This window comes from Sorex fumeus, unplaced genomic scaffold (assembly GCF_029834395.1).
Source record: "Sorex fumeus unplaced genomic scaffold, SorFum_2.1 ptg000162l, whole genome shotgun sequence".
Classification (NCBI taxonomy): domain Eukaryota; kingdom Metazoa; phylum Chordata; class Mammalia; order Eulipotyphla; family Soricidae; genus Sorex; species Sorex fumeus.
The window spans coordinates 701564-718532 of record NW_026606219.1 but is presented as its reverse complement, the minus strand read 5'-3'; the positions used below and the strand labels follow the sequence as shown (position 1 = coordinate 718532).

The window sequence follows — 16969 nt, the reverse complement described above, 5'->3', positions numbered from 1 at the left end:
TTTCTCCTCCTTTTGACTTACTTCATTTAACACGATGTCTTCCAGGTCCACGGGTGAATTTCATGATTTCATTTTTCCTTACAGCTGCATAGTATTCTATTGTGTATATATACCACATCTTCAGGATCCACTTATCTGTCTTTGGACCGTTAGGTTAACTTCATATTTTAGTTATTGCACTAAGTACAGCAATGAATAATGGTGTGTATATGCCTTTTTGAGTGAATGTTTTTGTGTCCTGAATTGGAATTGCTGGGTTATATGGAAGTTCAATTCTTAGTTTACTGAGAGATCTTCATACTATTTTCCATAAAGGTTTAACCAGGCAACGTTCCTACTAGCAGTGTATGAGAGTTCATTTTTCATTACACCCATGCAAACACAGATTGTTCACAGTATTTTTGTTATATGCCATTTTCACTGGTATGAGAAGGTATAGCATTCTTGTCTTGATTTAGATTTCTCTAATAATAAGTGATGATAAACTTTTTTAAGGTGCCTATTAGCAATCTGTTGGTTTTCCTCAGCAAAGTCCCTGTTTATTTCCTCTTACCATTTTTGGATGGGGTTTGTGGATTTTCTGGTTAGTCTTTGTGAGTACTTTATAGATTATGGATATCAAACCTTTATCTGATGTGTAGATGCAAATATTTTCTCCCAGTTAGCTGTCTTTAAGGGTTTTTTTTGCTGTCTTTAAGTTTTAGCTTGTGTTTCTTTTGCCATGCAGAAACTCCTTAACTTGATGTATTCCCTTTTGTTTATTTCTTATTCTGTTGTCTTTGCCAGTGGCATTGTATCATTAAAGACACCTTTGAGGTCCAGATCTTTGAGCATTCTGCCTATATTTCCTCATTGTACTTGATAGATTCTGGTTTAATCTCACAGTCTTTGATTAAAAAAAAACTTTGAATTGACTTTTTGTGAGGTGTAAGATATGGATCCAGCTTTAATTTTTTTACACATGGTTATCTATCCAGTTTTGCCAGCACCACTTGTTGAAGAGGCTGTCTTTCTATACTCCATTTCATGCTCTCAGCTCCTTTGTCAAAAATTAGCTGACCATATATGTGAGAATTTGTCATTGGATATTTTCTTCTAACCCATTGCTCAGAGACTCCGTTCTTTCTCCAGTACCATGATCTTTCTTAAAGCCTTCTGTATACCCTGACTCTATGCTGGGCCCTCGGAAGCACAATGGTCAGCACAGTGGATTTCTGCCTTCAAATATATTTCACTTAACCAGAGGGGCCAAATAACTTTGGCTGTAGCTCTTTTATAAGTTCTGTAGTGGAAATATTTTTGAAGAGTGCTTGGATCACAGTGGAAAACAGAAAGCTTGACAACAGCACTGTTAAAATCGGCTTCATGGTTTATGCATAACAAACAATACAAAATAAATTATTTTGATGCTACTTTGGGGCAGGATTTGGGGTTTGGGATGAAAACATCCAAAATATGGTGGTAGGAGGTGTAATGGTCGTGGGATTGGTGTTCGGATATTAAATGTAATCAAATATTGTGAAAAATAGAATCAGCTTCATATTGTGCCCCATTGAGCTTAACATGATTGCTCTTTTTATTTCAGCCACATACAATCTCTGTCATAGACATTTGATTCCCTTTATGTCTCTCAAAGCATTGGGCCCAAAGATGGGACTTCCCTCTATCAGTTGGTGCCAATGACTTAGGGAGAGAAATTCAACCAACTTTCTGTACTTTTGGTTCATTTTGCAGTGACAGTGCTGGCTATATTTAATGAATTGCATGCAGATGTGGACCTGTATGCCCTTCTGTTTGGAGAAAGCGTCCTCAATGATGCAGTTGCCATTGTATTGTCCTCGTAAGTACTGACATGCCTTTTCCGATAGCAGTTTTTAAAATGTTGGATATTTAATTGGGTGTTTTGCAAAATGAGGTTCTTCAATTTGGTGAATAACATTTGTTTTGTTGGACAGGCAGCTACCATCATATATGCTTACTGCCAAGTGTTTTGAATGAAGAAGGCCTGGGAGGGCTCCACAGAATGCAGATAGATGTGTGGATCAGTATTTTTTATGCCATGTGGGAAAACTAATGCAGTCTTTTGAAGAGCTTCCTTTCATATTTCAATTCCAGGTCTATTGTTGCCTACCAGCCAGCAGGACTAAACACACATGCCTTTGATGCTGCTGCCTTCTTTAAGTCAGTTGGCATCTTTCTAGGCATATTTAGTGGCTCTTTTACCATGGGAGCTGTGACCGGTGTCGTGACTGCTCTAATATCCTTTTGCTAATTTCTGCCCATGCCTGGATACACTTGGGTGTCTTTCCACTTACACAAGAGGAGTTTATGCAAGAATTTCAGTTTGACTTTCAGACTAGCAACTTAAAAAAATCAGTCATCATGTTTTCCTTAATTTTTGAAAGCGATATAATACCTACAGGTGACTTTTCTTAAATCTAGAAAACATACAGAAGGGATGCAATTGAAATGTGTAAGATATAACCTTTAACATTTTTAAAAGATTTATTTTTTTTTGTTTTTATGGGGCTACAGCCAGTAGTGCTCAGGACTTATTTCTGACTGTGCCCTCAAGGACCGCTCCTAGCGGGTTCGGGGGACCATATAGGGTGCCAAGGATAGAACCCAGGTTGGCCATGTACAGGCAAGCACCCTACCCTCTATACTATCACTCCAGCCCAATAAGATCAGAATCTTAACCCAAGAGCTTCAATGGGAAATGGGAGTTCCTGAAATGTATCCTGTTGTTGGAACATAACAGTTATTGAGTGTCTAGCTAAGAGGAAGAGAATTTTGGGGCGAATGTGGCTCGAGGTTCTCTTGTCACCTTCATAGGTTCTCTTTCCCCTTATAAACAAGATGGAGATGGGGCTTGGGTACTAGGATTGGTGGAGGGCAGTGTATCCATTTTAGGGATTTTGAAATTCCTGAAGAGCCAGAAGAAGGCCAGGGACCTGGAAGGGCTGGAGTGAGAGTACACTGGGTATAAGGTGCTTGCCTTGCATGTGGCTGACCAGTGTTTAATCCCTGTCATCCCATATGATTTCCCCAAGCCCATCAGGACTAATCCCTGAGTGCATTGCTTGGAGTACGCCTGGAGTACCACCAGGTGTGGCCCTAAAATTTTTTAAAAAATGAAAAATATGGGGTGTGGGAGTCACAGTGCAAGTGACATGATTCTAGTCAGCAATCAGTATTATTAGAAACCAAATTATTAACATGATACAATAGAAATTGTAAACAACACCATTACTAACAACAGTTTATTTACTGTAAATACAACAGAAATTATTAATGCATCATTATTGACAAAATAACATAAAATAAACAAATTATTGAGAACTTATGTTTCATATATACTAAATCTTTGAAATGTATGTATTTGGTTCTATAGGAAATCTCAGTTTAGACTAACAAAGGGACTAAAGAGATAGTACCATGGGTGGGTACTTGCTTGCATGCAGTCAAAGACAGATTTGATCCCCAGCACCCCGTGTAGTCCCCCAAGTCCTGCCAGGAGTGATACCTAAGCACAAAGCCAGGAGTAAGCCCTGAATTTAGCTGGGTGAAGCCCCAAAACTAAATCAAGAAAGCAAGAGCAGACTAACACTGGTAGCTAGTGGTCATCGTATTGGATGGGACAGATCTAGATTGCTTTCTTCAAAAGGTCCATTTTGATGTCCTGGGAATTTGTCTTGCTTAGTGAAAACCTCTCATGAGGTAGTTTCCTGGTGGTTTATTTAGAATGGGGATGCTTAGAAGAGAATCTTTGGTCTCAAAATGTGACATTGATCCCCTATTACTTATTTGGTTTTTTATGTTTCTTATTCTTATTCCCTTATTTTTATTCATATTAAGAATAAGAATATTAAGTATATTAAATAAGTATATTATTCTTATTCTGTTTTTCTGAAGATCCACTGTCACTCATCATCCCAAGTGACCGTGTACACATTAAACAATGCCCCCTTTCTCCCCTTCTCTAGGCCCCAGTACCTCCAGTTGGCTGGACAGTCTTGTTTTTATTATTAAAAACAAAACCAAGAAACTACTTTCGTGTCCCCAAAGAAAAGTGCAAGGGAAAGAGTTACCCTTAGATAGATGGTCTTGGTAGTGTGTGGTTTGGGGGCACCTAATACTTGATTGAAACAGTTCCTTGACAGTTGGACGTGACCAAGTTCACCAAGCTGCACTGCTTCCCTCTGCTGGAGACAGCACTCTTCTTCCTGATGTCCTGGAGCACTTTCCTCTTGGCAGAAGCCTGTGGCTTTACTGGTGCGTCCTCGTCACTGTTCCAGTTGCACCAACTTCTGGTCACTGTGGCAGGAGCCATGGGAGCTTGGGGGAGGGAGGAATTCTTAAAACCCTGGCATTTGACCCCAGTTTTTAGAGAGGACAGAGAAGGAAAGAAATCAGGGGTGGGGTGCATAAGAAGAGAACAGGAATTAATGGGTGAACAGGCATCAGGGCTTCAGTTATCCTGGTAATAGGGTGAATGGTATAGCCACATGTCCAAAACACAGATTCAATAACACTGAAAACACTGGAACTTTGTACTGTGCCTGTCAAATTGACAGGCGGGGATTGGGTAGGGGTTGGGATGGGGTGGGAGTATGGGAATGCTTGTGAAGGGAAGTTGACACTGATGGTGGGATTGGTGTTGAAATACTATATTCCTAAAATGCAGCTATCAATGACTTTGTAGATCACAGTTCATTTTTTAAAAAGGTGCAGAAAATTAAAAAGTGAGCCGAGACTCCTTTGAAAAAAGAAAAGCTGTGGCGTGGACTTGATGAACTGCTCACAGAGGAGTTTTGTGGAAGACTCTGAGCAGGGGTGATGTTCTTCCATAGGCATAATTGACCTTCCCAATGCTGAATTCTCACTTTGTTTTTTTGTTTGTTTGCTTGTTTTGGGAGACCTATCAAGCAGTGGTCTGGAGATCCAGGGGCCACTCCTAGGAATATTCAGCCCAGATATACAGGCTTGCCACTTGAGTCCTTGGACTCGGTGGTGGTAGGGGGACCCGAGGGCTCTCCACAGTAGTGCTCAGGAGGCGATAAGTACCAGGAATTGAACTGGTGGTGTGGTTGTGTGCCAGACATGCCCTTTGAGCCTTCCTCTGGCTTCCAGAGCTGAATATTTTAAATTTTTATTTATTTTTATTGAATCACTGTGAATTATAAAGTTACAAAGTCATTCATGATTGAGTTCTGGGCATGCAATGTTTCATCGCCAATCCCTTCACCAGTGTTCATGTCCTTCCACCAATGTTCCCAGTTTCCCTCCTGTCCCCCCAGCCTGCCTCTGTAACAAGCACTTTTTACCTCCTTTCAGTACTCCATCTTTCTTCACAGTTACCACTTCCCTCCACCGTTGATCTAATATTCCCTTCCCTCACCCCAGTGGCAAGCTTTTTATTGAAAACAGGTTCTCATTTCAAAGCTGAATATTCCTAAGGCTTATTTCATTTCAAACCCAGTTATGTCTTTGAGTACTTATTCTCATCTTAAGTTGGTATTTAGCTTCGAAGGTTGCTAAATATATTAGCAGCTTATTCATTTTTTTCTCTGAAATTGCTATCTTATTTTACTATCAGCAGCAACAATAAACAGAGCCTCTCCTTTTAAAAGTAATTTTGAGTGTTACTCTCCTATTTTGTTACTTTATGTTCCCCAGATGAATGCAGTCTTTCTATGTCTGTCCCTCTCTCTCTGACTCATTTTGCTTAACATGATACTTTCCATGTAGTACCACTTGTATGTAAATTTCATGACTTCATCTTTTCTAACAGTTACATAGTACTCCATTGTAGAGGCAAGGTGGGATGGGGGGGATGGGGGGTGGGAGGGATACTGGGATCCATGGTGGTGGGAAATCGGCACTGGTGGAAGGATGGGTATTTGATCATTGTATAATTGAAACCCAGGCACAAAAATTTGTAGGTCTACAACTGTACCTCATGGTGTCTCACTAATAAAGAATTTAAAAATAAATAAGTTAATTAATTTAAAATTTTTAAAAAGGTAAATAAATACCATTAAAAAGTAATTTTGAATCTACTTAGATGAGAGTGAACAGTTTTTCCTTTTTCTTACTCTGTATGATCATTATTTTTCAGCATCAGGTTTTGATGGAGCCAGTTTTAAATATTATTAGTGTTTGCCATGGATGTAGGTCAGTGGTAGAGTTGAGTATGTGGTAGCCTTGAATATGTTAAGCCCTGAGTTTGATCCCTAGTACTTCAAACAAACAAACTAAAAAACATAAGTAATTAGTGTAGGCAGCAACGTGGTTTCAGTTCCTCCTATTCCCTGATTTTAAAAAAATAAGTCACTGAATTTTCAAATGCAGTTATAATACACAATATAGGTACTGAAGGAGTCCTTTATATTAGAATGTTGTGACATATCTATATAAGCAGCATTGTAAAGGATCCCATTTCCTTACAACTTGATAGTTATCTGTACAACTTGACAGTTATCTGTAAATATACAGATAATATGCCAAAAGTGTGGACCAGCAGGGTTTGGATAACTGAAATTTTACTGTGGATCCAACTTATCTGAAGCTCTAGACCATGTAAAAATAAAATAGCATTGTTTTGAAACTAAATTTGTTCAAAGAACAGAGAGGAATAGGATAGAAGTGTGTGTATGATGAGACTCTTGGGAAATTCATACTAAATGCCAAATTGCCAGATATAGAAGGTAAATTGAGCTGGAATTTAGAGGAAATTTGGTTTGGTTTGAAAATTATAACATGACAGTAGTGGTGGAAGGCTGTTGGGGGCCTTGACTTTGGAGAATGTTGCGTCTGGGCAACTGGGCAAAGGAACACTTTATATGGACAGAGAGCTTTAAGTAACTGGAAACTTTTTAAAAGCTCAGGAAGTTGAACACTCTGGGCTTGCTTGCCAGCCAGCTTTTTGTTGTAGTGGGGCTTTTTTCTACTTTGCTTTTCCATTAATTTTGAAAAATCTCTTGCCAGGTGTTGTAGCTGTTCTTTTCTGTGGAATCACACAAGCTCATTACACCTACAACAATTTGTCTGTGGAATCGAGGAGTCGAACCAAGCAGGTGAGAAGGAATCCCTGGTCCCTGCCAATACCAAAGAGATACCTGCAGGCTTCATAGCTTCCTTTCTCTTTTCATACAGCTCTTTGAGGTGTTACACTTTCTGGCCGAGAACTTCATCTTCTCCTACATGGGCTTGGCACTCTTTACCTTCCAGAAGCACGTATTCAGCCCAGTTTTCATCATTGGAGCTTTTGTATCCTTTTTCTCTTCCATCATTTTCTATATGAGAAATGACTACTTCTGGGAAAATGAGAGTAATATTATTAATAATGTTTCTATTGTGGATGGGAACCAGCTAGTACTAGCTCCTGGAGTTTTTTTTTTAATTGAATCACCGTGAGCTAGATTTACAAAGATTTCATGTTTGAGTTTCAGTCATGCAATGATCGAACACCCAACCCTTCACCAGCGTACATTTTCCACCACCAATGCCCCAGTATCCCTCCCCTCAATCCCACTCCTCCCTCTGCCTCTATGGCATACAATTTCCCTCTTACTCTCTCTCTACTTTTAGGCATTATGGTTTGCAATACAGATACTAAGAGGCCATTATGTTTGGTTCTTTATCTACTTTCAGCACACAAATTCCATCCCAAGTGATCCCTCCAATCATCATAGTCTTAGTGGTCCATTCTCTATCCCAGCTGCCTTCTTCCTCAGCTCATGAGCCAGGCTTCCAACCGTGAAGAGATCTTCCTGGCTATTGTCTATACTGTCCTTGGGTGTTAGTCTTATATTATGTATTTTATATTGTTCTTGGAGTTTTTATGATGGGAAAAAGAAGGGATAAGTCCTTCATAAAGGTAACCTGTGTCATGTATCTAAAATTAAGGATTGATATTTAATTGATACTGATTCTAAGATGATGTTTTGTCATCCTGTGTAAAATGACCTTTCTGTTCACTGATACCTGGTAGGTTTGCTTTCCAAAGCATCCTTCTTAGCAGATCAAAAAGTTTCAACCATGTCCCCAGATTTTTTCTTGAGATGTTTCTTCCCCAAGAGCCCAGACACTGTCTGCTTCTCTTATCTCAGAATTATTTTATGAATTCCAATCTAGGAGGTTCCCATTTGGGAGACCTAAAGTTACTCTTTCTTATAGGAAGACCTGTAGTTGCTCTTTCTCGCTTTGTCCAGAGAAGCGTTTGGACAGTGCAGAGAGTAAGCCCATATTCATGCTATTCAATTATTACAGATCCCAATGGAAAAAATGTCTCTCTGTGTGTTTATCTGTTTCTCTGTTTCTCTCTTTCTGCTTCTCTCAACAAAGGTCAAAATGGAAAAAGCACATAGTTTCTTGATTTCCGAGCACAGATTTTAGAAGAGAAACGCAAGTTTGGGAGCATTGTTCTCCCAGAAAAAGGTTGTAAATTCCAAGTGGATTGACAGCTGAAGGATTTGCTTACTTGTTTACTTGGCTCGCTCTTTTTTTTGTTTTTGTTTTTGTTTTTTTGCTTTTTTTGCTTTTTTTTGGGTCACACCCGGTGATGCTCAGGGGTTACTCCTAGCTCAGGAATTACTCCTGGTGGTGCTCAGGGAACCATATGGGATGCTGGGATTCTAATCCAGGTCAGCCGCCCTACCCGCTGTGCTATCGCTCCAGCCCCTTGGCTCACTCTTTTAATTAAAGTGAATTTTTGTGCGGCTGTGGGTGTTGCAATATTGATACACTGAACCTGGATTTCAAAATACTGAGCATGAGTCCCCTGTTGATTGAATATTCACCCTTTTTTTTGTTTGGGGACCACTGTGCCCAAGGGTCATTCCTGGCATGAATTGGGGAGCCATTTCTTTATTTTTATTTTTATTTATTTATTTATTTTTTATTAGTGAAGCACTATGAGGTACAGTGGTAGATTTACAAATCTTTGTGCTCGGGTTTCGGTCATACAATGATCAAATACCCATCTGTCCACCAGTGCCCATTTTCCACCACCATGTATAATATCCCCCCATCCCCCCTCCCACCCTGCCTCTGTGGCAGGGCATACCCTTTTGTTCTCGCTCTCCTTTTGGGTGTTGTGGTCTGCAAAAGAGGCATTGAGTGGCAAACATGTTCAGTCCATAGTCTACTTTCAACATGCATCTCCCCTCCTGGGAGGATCCTCCGAACACCCTTTATTTGGTGCTCCCTTCTCTATCTGAACTGCCCTTTCCCCTAGAATACCCGGCTGGCCTCTAAACTATGGAGTAATTCTCCTGGTGTTGATCTCAGCTATTCTTGGGTATTAATCTCATATTTTGTTACTTTAATCCCCCAGATGAATGCAATCTTTCTATGTCTATCCCTCTCTTTCTGACTCATTTCGCTTAGCATGATACTTTCCATATTGTACCACTTGTATGTAAATTTCATGACTTCATCTTTTCTAAGAGCTACATAGTACTCCATTGTGTAGATGTACCAAAGTTTCTTTAAACAGTCATCTGTTCTTGGGCACTCAAGTTTCTTCCAGTTTCTGGTTATTGTAAAGAGTGCTGCAATAAACAAACAAGTGCAGATGTCACTTCGACTACACATTTTTGTCTCTCTGGGATATATTCCCAGGAGTGGTATCGCTGGGTCAAATGGGAGCTCAATTTCTAATTTTTTGAGAAAAGTCCATACTGTTTTCCAAAAGGGCTGAACTAGTCGGCATTCCCACCAACAGTGAATGAGTGTCCCTTTCTCGCCACATCTGCGCCAGCAATGGTTGCTTTTGTTCTTTTGAATGTGGGCCAGTCTCTGAGGTGTGAGATGGTATCTCATTGTGGTTTTGATCTGCATCTCCCTGATGATTAATGATGTAGAGCATTTTCTCATGTGCTTTTTTGCCATTCGGATTTCTTCTTTGAGAAAGTTTCTGTTCATTTCATTGACCCATTTTTGGATGGGGTTGGATGTTTTCTTCTTGTGGCATTCAATCAATATTTTGTATATCCTTGATATCAACCCCTTCTCAGATTTATATTCGGCGAATATCCTTTCCCATTCTGTAGACTCTTTGTATTTTGGTCACTGTTTCTTTGGAGGTGCAGAAGCTTCTTAGTTTAAGATAGTCCCATTTATCTATCTCTGTTTTCACTTGCTCGGCCAGTGGCGTGGCATCTTTGAAAATACCATTAGCTTCAATGTCATGGAGGGTTTTGCCAACTTTGTCTTCAATGTAACTTATGGTTTCTGGTCTGATGTTGAGGTCTTTAATCCATTTTGATCTTACTTTTGTACATGGTGTTAGGCAGAGTTCTGAGCCTATTTTTTTGCATATAGCCGTCCAGTGATGCCAGCACAATTTGTTAAAGAGGCTTTCCTTACTCAACTTCACATTTCTTGCACCTTTATCAAAGATTAGATGATCATATGATTGAGGGGAGATGTCAGTGTATTCAACCCTGTTCCATTGATCTGCAGTTCTGCCTTTGTTCCAGTACCATGCTATTTTAATTACTACTCCCTTGTAGTAGAGTTTGAAGTTAGGGAGGTTGATTTCTCCCATTTTCTTTTTCCCAAGAATTGCTTTAGCTATTCGTGGGAGCTTATTGTTCCATATAAATTTCAGGAGTGTTTGCTCCATTTCTTTGAAGAATGTCATGGGTATCCTTATAGGGATTGCATTGAATTTATACAATGCTTTCGGTAGTATTGCCATTTTGACAATGTTAAGTCTCCCGACCCATGAGCAGGGGATATCTTTCCATTTCCTCATGTCCTCTTTTATTTCCTGAAGTAGCGTTTTATAGTTTTCTTTGTACAGGTCCTTTACTTCCTTAGTTAAACTGATTCCTAGGTACTTGATTTTCTGGAGCACAATTGTGAACAGGATTGTTTTTTTCATGTAGCTTTCCTCTCTCTCACTGTTTGCGTATAGGAAAGCCATGGACTTTTGGGTATTGATTTTATAGCCTGCAACTTTACTAGACAAGTCTATTGTTTCTAAGAGTTTTTTGGTGGAGGTTATTGGGTTCTCTAAGTGTAGTATCATATCATCTGCGAATAGTGAGAGCTTGATTTTTTTCTTTCCTACCTGAATGCCCTTAATATCGTTTTCTTGCCTAATCGCTATTGCAAGTACTTCCGGTACTATATTGAACAGCAGTGGGCTGGAGCGATAGCACAGCGGTAGGGTGTTTGCCTTGCACGCAGCCAACATGGCCGACCCGAGTTTGTTTCCTCCGCCCCTCTCAGAGAGCCCTGCAAGCTACCGAGAGTATCTCACCCGCACGGCAGAGCCTGGCAAGCTCCCCGTGATGTATTCGATATGCCAAACACAGTAACAATAAGGTCTCCAATGGAGACGTTACTGGGCCCGCTCGAGCAAATCAATGAACAATGGGAGGGCCTTTTTTATTGAACAGCAGTAGAGAGAGTGGGCATCCTTGTCTTGTCCCTCATCTTAGAGGGAAGGCTCTCAGTTTTTCCCCATTGAGGATGATGCTTGCTGTAGGCTTGTGGTAGATGGCTTTAACTCTGTTGAGGAAAGTCCCCTCTATACCCATTTTGGCTAGGATTTTCATCATAAAGGAGTGCTGGATCTTGTCAAATGCTTTCTTTGCATCTTTTGATATGATCATATGCTTTTTATCTTTTCTTTTGTTGATATGATCGATTATGTTGATTGATTCCTGAACGTTAAACCATCCTTGCATCCCTGGGATGAATTCTACGTGGTCATGGTGTATGATCTTTTTGATGAGTAGTTGGATTCTATTTGCTAGTAGTTTGTTGAGGATCTTTGCATCTGTGTTTATCAGCGATATCGGCCTGTAATTCTCTTTCTTTGTGGTATCTCTGTCTGCTTTTGGTATCAGTGTGATATTTGTTTCATAGAAACTGTTCGGAAGTGTTTTTGATATTTCAATTTCGTGGAAAAGCTTAAAGAGGATTGGGAGTAAGTCTTCTTTAAAGATTTGGAAGAATTCACTAGTGAATCCATCCGGGCCAGGGCTTTTGTGCTTGGGGAGACTTTTTATTACCATTTCAATTTCCTTGGTGGTGATAGGTCTGTTCAGGTATTCCAGGTCTTCTTGGTTCAGTCTTGGGAGTCTGTAGGAGTCTAGGAATTTATCCATTTCCTCGAGGTTTTGATGTTCTGTGGCATAAAGCTTCTCAAAGTACTCCCTGAGGATCCTTTGAATTTCTGTAGTTTCTGTTGTATGACCCCCTTTTTATTTCTGATTCTGTTTATTAGGGTTTTCTCTCTCCCTTTCTTTGTGAGTTTTGCTAGAGGCTTATCGATCTTGGTAATTTTCTCAAAGAACCAGCTCTTGGTTTCATTAATCTTTCGGATTGTTTTTTGGGTTTCCATCTCGTTAATCTCTGCTCTGAGTTTTATTATTTCCTTCCTCCTGTTCGGGTTGTGCTCCTTTTGTTGGTCCTTCTCCAAGCTCTTAAGCTGTGAGATTAGTTTATTTATGTGGGCTCGCTCCTCCTTTCTGAGGAATGCTTGTAGAGCTATAAACTTTCCTCTTAAGACAGCTTTTGCTGTGTCCCAAAAGTTTTGGTAACTCGTGTCCTCATTTTCATTCGTTTCTAGGAATCTTTTGATTTACTCTTTGATTTCCTTTCTAAGCCTCTCGTTGTTCAATAGCACATTGTTAAATTTCCAGGTGTTTGATTTAGTTTTCTGTTTTTGTGTGTGATTTACTTCTAATTTAAGCGCAGTGTGGTCTGAGAAGATTGTTGATACAATCTCTATCTTCTTAATTTTATGGAGGTATGTTTTGTTGCTCAGCATGTGGTCTATTTTGGAGAATGTTCCATGTACGCTTGAGAAGAATGTGTATTCAGCTTTTTGAGGATGAAGTGTCATTTATATATCTACTAAGTCCCTTTCTTTCATTGTTTCCCTCAGATGAAGTATGTCCTTGCTAATAAGCTTGAGTCTGGTTGATCTATCAAGAGGTAACAAAGCGGTGTTGAAGTCTCCCACTAGTATTGTGTTGCTATTGATGTCTTTTTCCAAATCTATGAGTAGTTGTTTTAAGTACTTTGCTGGTCTCTCATTAGGTGCATATACATTTATTGTTGTAAGTTCTTCCTGTTGTACAGATCCTTTGATCAATAAGAAATGGCCTTCACTGTCTCTTATGACCTTCTTCACCCTGAAATCGATGTGGTCTGATATTAAGATGGCTACCCCAGCTTTTTTATGGGAGCTGTTTGCCTGTAGGATTGTTTTCCAGCCTTTGACTCTGAGTCTGTGTTTGCTTTGACCATTGAGATGTGTTTCTTGCAGGCAGCAGAAGGTTGGGTTCAATTTTCTAATCCATCTTGCTACTCTATGTCCTTTAATTGGTGTGTTTAGCCCATTGACATTGAGAGAGATTATTGTTATGGGATTTTGTCCCATTGTTCTGTTGAAATTAGGTGTATTTGAGGGGCCTTTCCTGCCTTAAATTAGCCCATTTAGTTGTACTTGTAACCATGGTTTTGAGTCTATGAAGTTCCTGAGCTGTTGTTTGTCTGTGAAACTGTGTGTTGTTCCTTCTATTATGAATGAGAGTCTCGCTGGGTAAAGTATTTTTGGAGAGGCATTCATTTCATTGAGTTTTTTCACTATGGAGGAGCCATTTCAATACTGGGGATCAAACTGAGCTTGGCTATATGCAAGGTAAGTACAGCCTTACCTGCTGTAGTATCCCTCTGGTCCCTGGGCATTCACTCTTCCCCTTTCTGTGGCCACCTGAGTATTCCTGAACCTTAGACTGCTGACAAAAAGGACTGCTTCCCCGGCAGCTTGGAGCAGAAAAGTGAACGGACTATGCATTAATCCAGGCCATCATGTCTGTCCGGAGGGGAAAGGGTGTTGTCCCATTCGCCCTCTCCTCTCTGGAAAGAAAGATGGCGGCCGCATGGGAGCCTTGTGGACAGCAGGTATGAGCCGGGGGTGTGGGGGCGACTAAAACCTCATGGGAAGGGGGGCGTTTCGGTCCGCCCTTCACGCCCTACCAAGGCCACCAGTTGCCCCCCATGAGCGGCTCTCCAGCATGGCCACGACTCCAGAACACAGAAACCAATTTCTTAACTCTCTGACTTTCAGTAGAAATACTTCCAGGATCAATAGGTAAAATAGCAGAAATCCAAAACCAACATTTAATTCTTGAACCTAGCTGTAGAAAGCAAATCACTTCACAATGCTTTTTCAGCATTTCTGATTTGGGGGGGGGTAAGCTCTAAATAATAGTGGTGAATCTTTTATTGAAACAATGAATCTAATCAAAGCAGATAGAGTGTTAACTAGAATTCATCTGCCTCACAGGGACTGGGAGGGGTGGGGGGTGGGGTTCTATTGGGGTTCTTCATGGTAAAAAATAAGTATTGGTAAAGGGAAATGTGTTTGATATTTGCATGACTGAGACCTAAACCTGAAAGCTTTGTAAGCTTTCCCACAGTGATTCAATAAATAAGTAAATAAATTAAAAAAAAAGAAAGCGTCACCTAAGTTAATTTGAGAATCATTTTCTGTAGTTTTTGTTCCTCATGAATATGTGGCTCAAATGACAGCAACAAAAAACAAATATTGGAATTCTCTTTCTTCCTCCTTTATCTCACCCCTTGTCCATATCCTTCCTCTATTAAGAGTTTTCACTAGGAGACCCTGAGTCACCGCCCACGAACGGGCCTTCCAGCTACTGATCAAGCTGCTTAACAGCTATGATCCAAGAAACACACAAGCAAAACTCAGAACACAGCGGCTTTTGGCAGAAATCCCTCCAGATTTAATTATTAAAATTTCAGAATTCCAAGATAGCGGCCATGTGACATCATCATATGATATTCATAATCAACAATAGAAAACAAATTATCTAATGTTGCCTTTTTGGCAGGTCTGATTGTTGGAGGGAAATCTCAAATAATAATAGTGGCTCTGGTGTCAAAATATTGAATGTAACCAAAGTAGAGAGTAATGTGGAAATCATCTGCCACACAGATAGGGGGAAGGGGTGGGATAGATAGAATACTGGGGATTTTGGTGGTTGAAAATGTGCACAGGTGAAGGGACGGGTGTTTCGTCATTGTATAGCCGAGACTTAAACCCAAAAGCTTTGTAACTGTTCTCATGGTGATTCAATAAATAATTAAAAAAAAGAGTTTTCACTAATGAAAAAAAAAAAGGACTGCTTCTCTTTTGGACTTTCAGTTATTGTGCAGGAATAACCGTTATTTACCAGGCACTAGAGAATGGAGGCCACTTGATGCCATGTCTCTTGCAAAACACAGTACCCAAAAGAAGAGAGAGAGAACAAGGTGGAATACCCTGCCACAGAGGCAGGATGGGACGGGGGGGGGGGGGGGGGTGGGATGAGGGGTGGGGGGGATGCTGGGAACAGTGGGGATGGATGACGGGCACTGGTGGAGGGATGGGCACTTGATCATTGTATAACTGAAACCCAAGCACAAAATTTGTAAGCCTATAACTGTACCTCATGGTTTTTCACTAATAAAAAAAGGAAAAAAAAAAGAATTCTACCAGTCACTGGATTTTGGCTTCATCAAGGGTCATTTCCTAACTTTGCACACTTCACAGACTACCAGTGAGAAATCTATGGCTTCACTGTTTTTATTCTTGATTAATGATGCCTGTCACTTTTATTTGCATTCCTAGTACAGTGTCCTGTGGAGATAGTGAGAACCCAGGCTTTGTTTATAGATAATAGCCTTTCCGTCTCAGAGAGATGGCTGGTTCTCTGGGAATCCTCATGGCCTCTTATCAGGGAAGGACCTGTTTGTGGCTTCTTGAGCAGAAATTGCTCTAAAAGCATTACCTGTTCCCTCCTGTTCAAAACAAAACCAGAAAAAGGAAGAAACAGAGTCTGTACTTGACTGGAAAAAGCAGAAGACAGTTCTGCCCTTGCTTCTGCCCTGAAGCAGCTGCAGCTCAGGCAGCTGGTGCTCGGCTGAAACGGAAGTGCCCTGTTCCTCTGGCTCCCACGGTGGTTTCCTCCTGTGACCAGCTCAGTGTGCATCTCTCTGTTGGGCTCTGTTCTAAAATCAGCACGTGACAAATGACTGGTTTCCCTGAATTCTTTGATTTTCACAGTGGATTTCCTCTTCATGGTCCTTTTCCAATTCTTCTTATATCTTCCAAAGACATCTTAAGCCACTTAGGTTGAAAAATCTCCTCAAGTTCTTTCTTGAGAAAAGAATATGAATGTGGCTCAGTATGCAGTTTCCCTAACTGTTGTGTTCAGGCTCTTTTTGGTCATTTGAGCTTCTGATTGTTACTTTCAGCTGAAGCTTATTTAAACTAATGTATAGTTTAACTCGGAGGTTAGTTATATTTCCCTTGTGATTTTTCTTCCCCTAGAGTCCAACCATGAGCTTATTATATTTAGACTATTCCCAGTAACATTATAAGATATTTTAGAGATATGATGAAACCCATCTAGTTAGAACAAGAAGTTAAAACAAAACATTTAACAGACAAGAAATTTTCACAAGGGCCAGGATGGTGGACAAGTGAGTTAATTGAATCTTATGTGTTACTGAGACTTGTTTAGAGGGAAACTAGACAGCCTGGTTTTCTTTATACAGCTCTATAGATCATAGTGGGGCCTCACTGCATTTCCAAAAGTCTATGCCCATCTATAGGATATGTGGAAGTGCTGTTATGAAAACTGTTATGCCCTTAACCTCCCCACCTGGTGGTCAGGTTGCCATCTTCCTGGGCAGAGCTGCGCATATCTACCCACTCTCCTTCTTCCTCAACTTGGGCAGAAGGCATAAGATTGGATGGAATTTTCAACACATGATGATGTTTTCAGGTAAAAAATAAAGATGTGAGGTTTATTCAGCAGATTGTGTCAGTATGATTAAAATATAGTTAGTAACGTTCATCAAAAGAGAGAAATTCAAGTATCTGTTTCACATATTCCCTGGTGTGCTGAGTACACAGAGGTGCATGTTAGAC

General features: G+C 40.3%; 1 protein-coding gene across 1 annotated transcript in view; it reads left to right on the top strand.

Moving 5' to 3' along the window:
• Positions 1 to 16969, top strand: part of SLC9A7 (solute carrier family 9 member A7) — a 218400-nt gene that overhangs the window by 149613 nt on the left and 51818 nt on the right. The window contains exons 6-11 of the mRNA XM_056107333.1: positions 1735 to 1840; positions 2116 to 2257; positions 4170 to 4275; positions 6991 to 7079; positions 7159 to 7272; positions 16712 to 16823. Of these exons, the coding sequence (XP_055963308.1) occupies positions 1735 to 1840; positions 2116 to 2257; positions 4170 to 4275; positions 6991 to 7079; positions 7159 to 7272; positions 16712 to 16823 (669 nt within the window). The remainder of the gene's footprint in view (positions 1 to 1734; positions 1841 to 2115; positions 2258 to 4169; positions 4276 to 6990; positions 7080 to 7158; positions 7273 to 16711; positions 16824 to 16969) is intronic.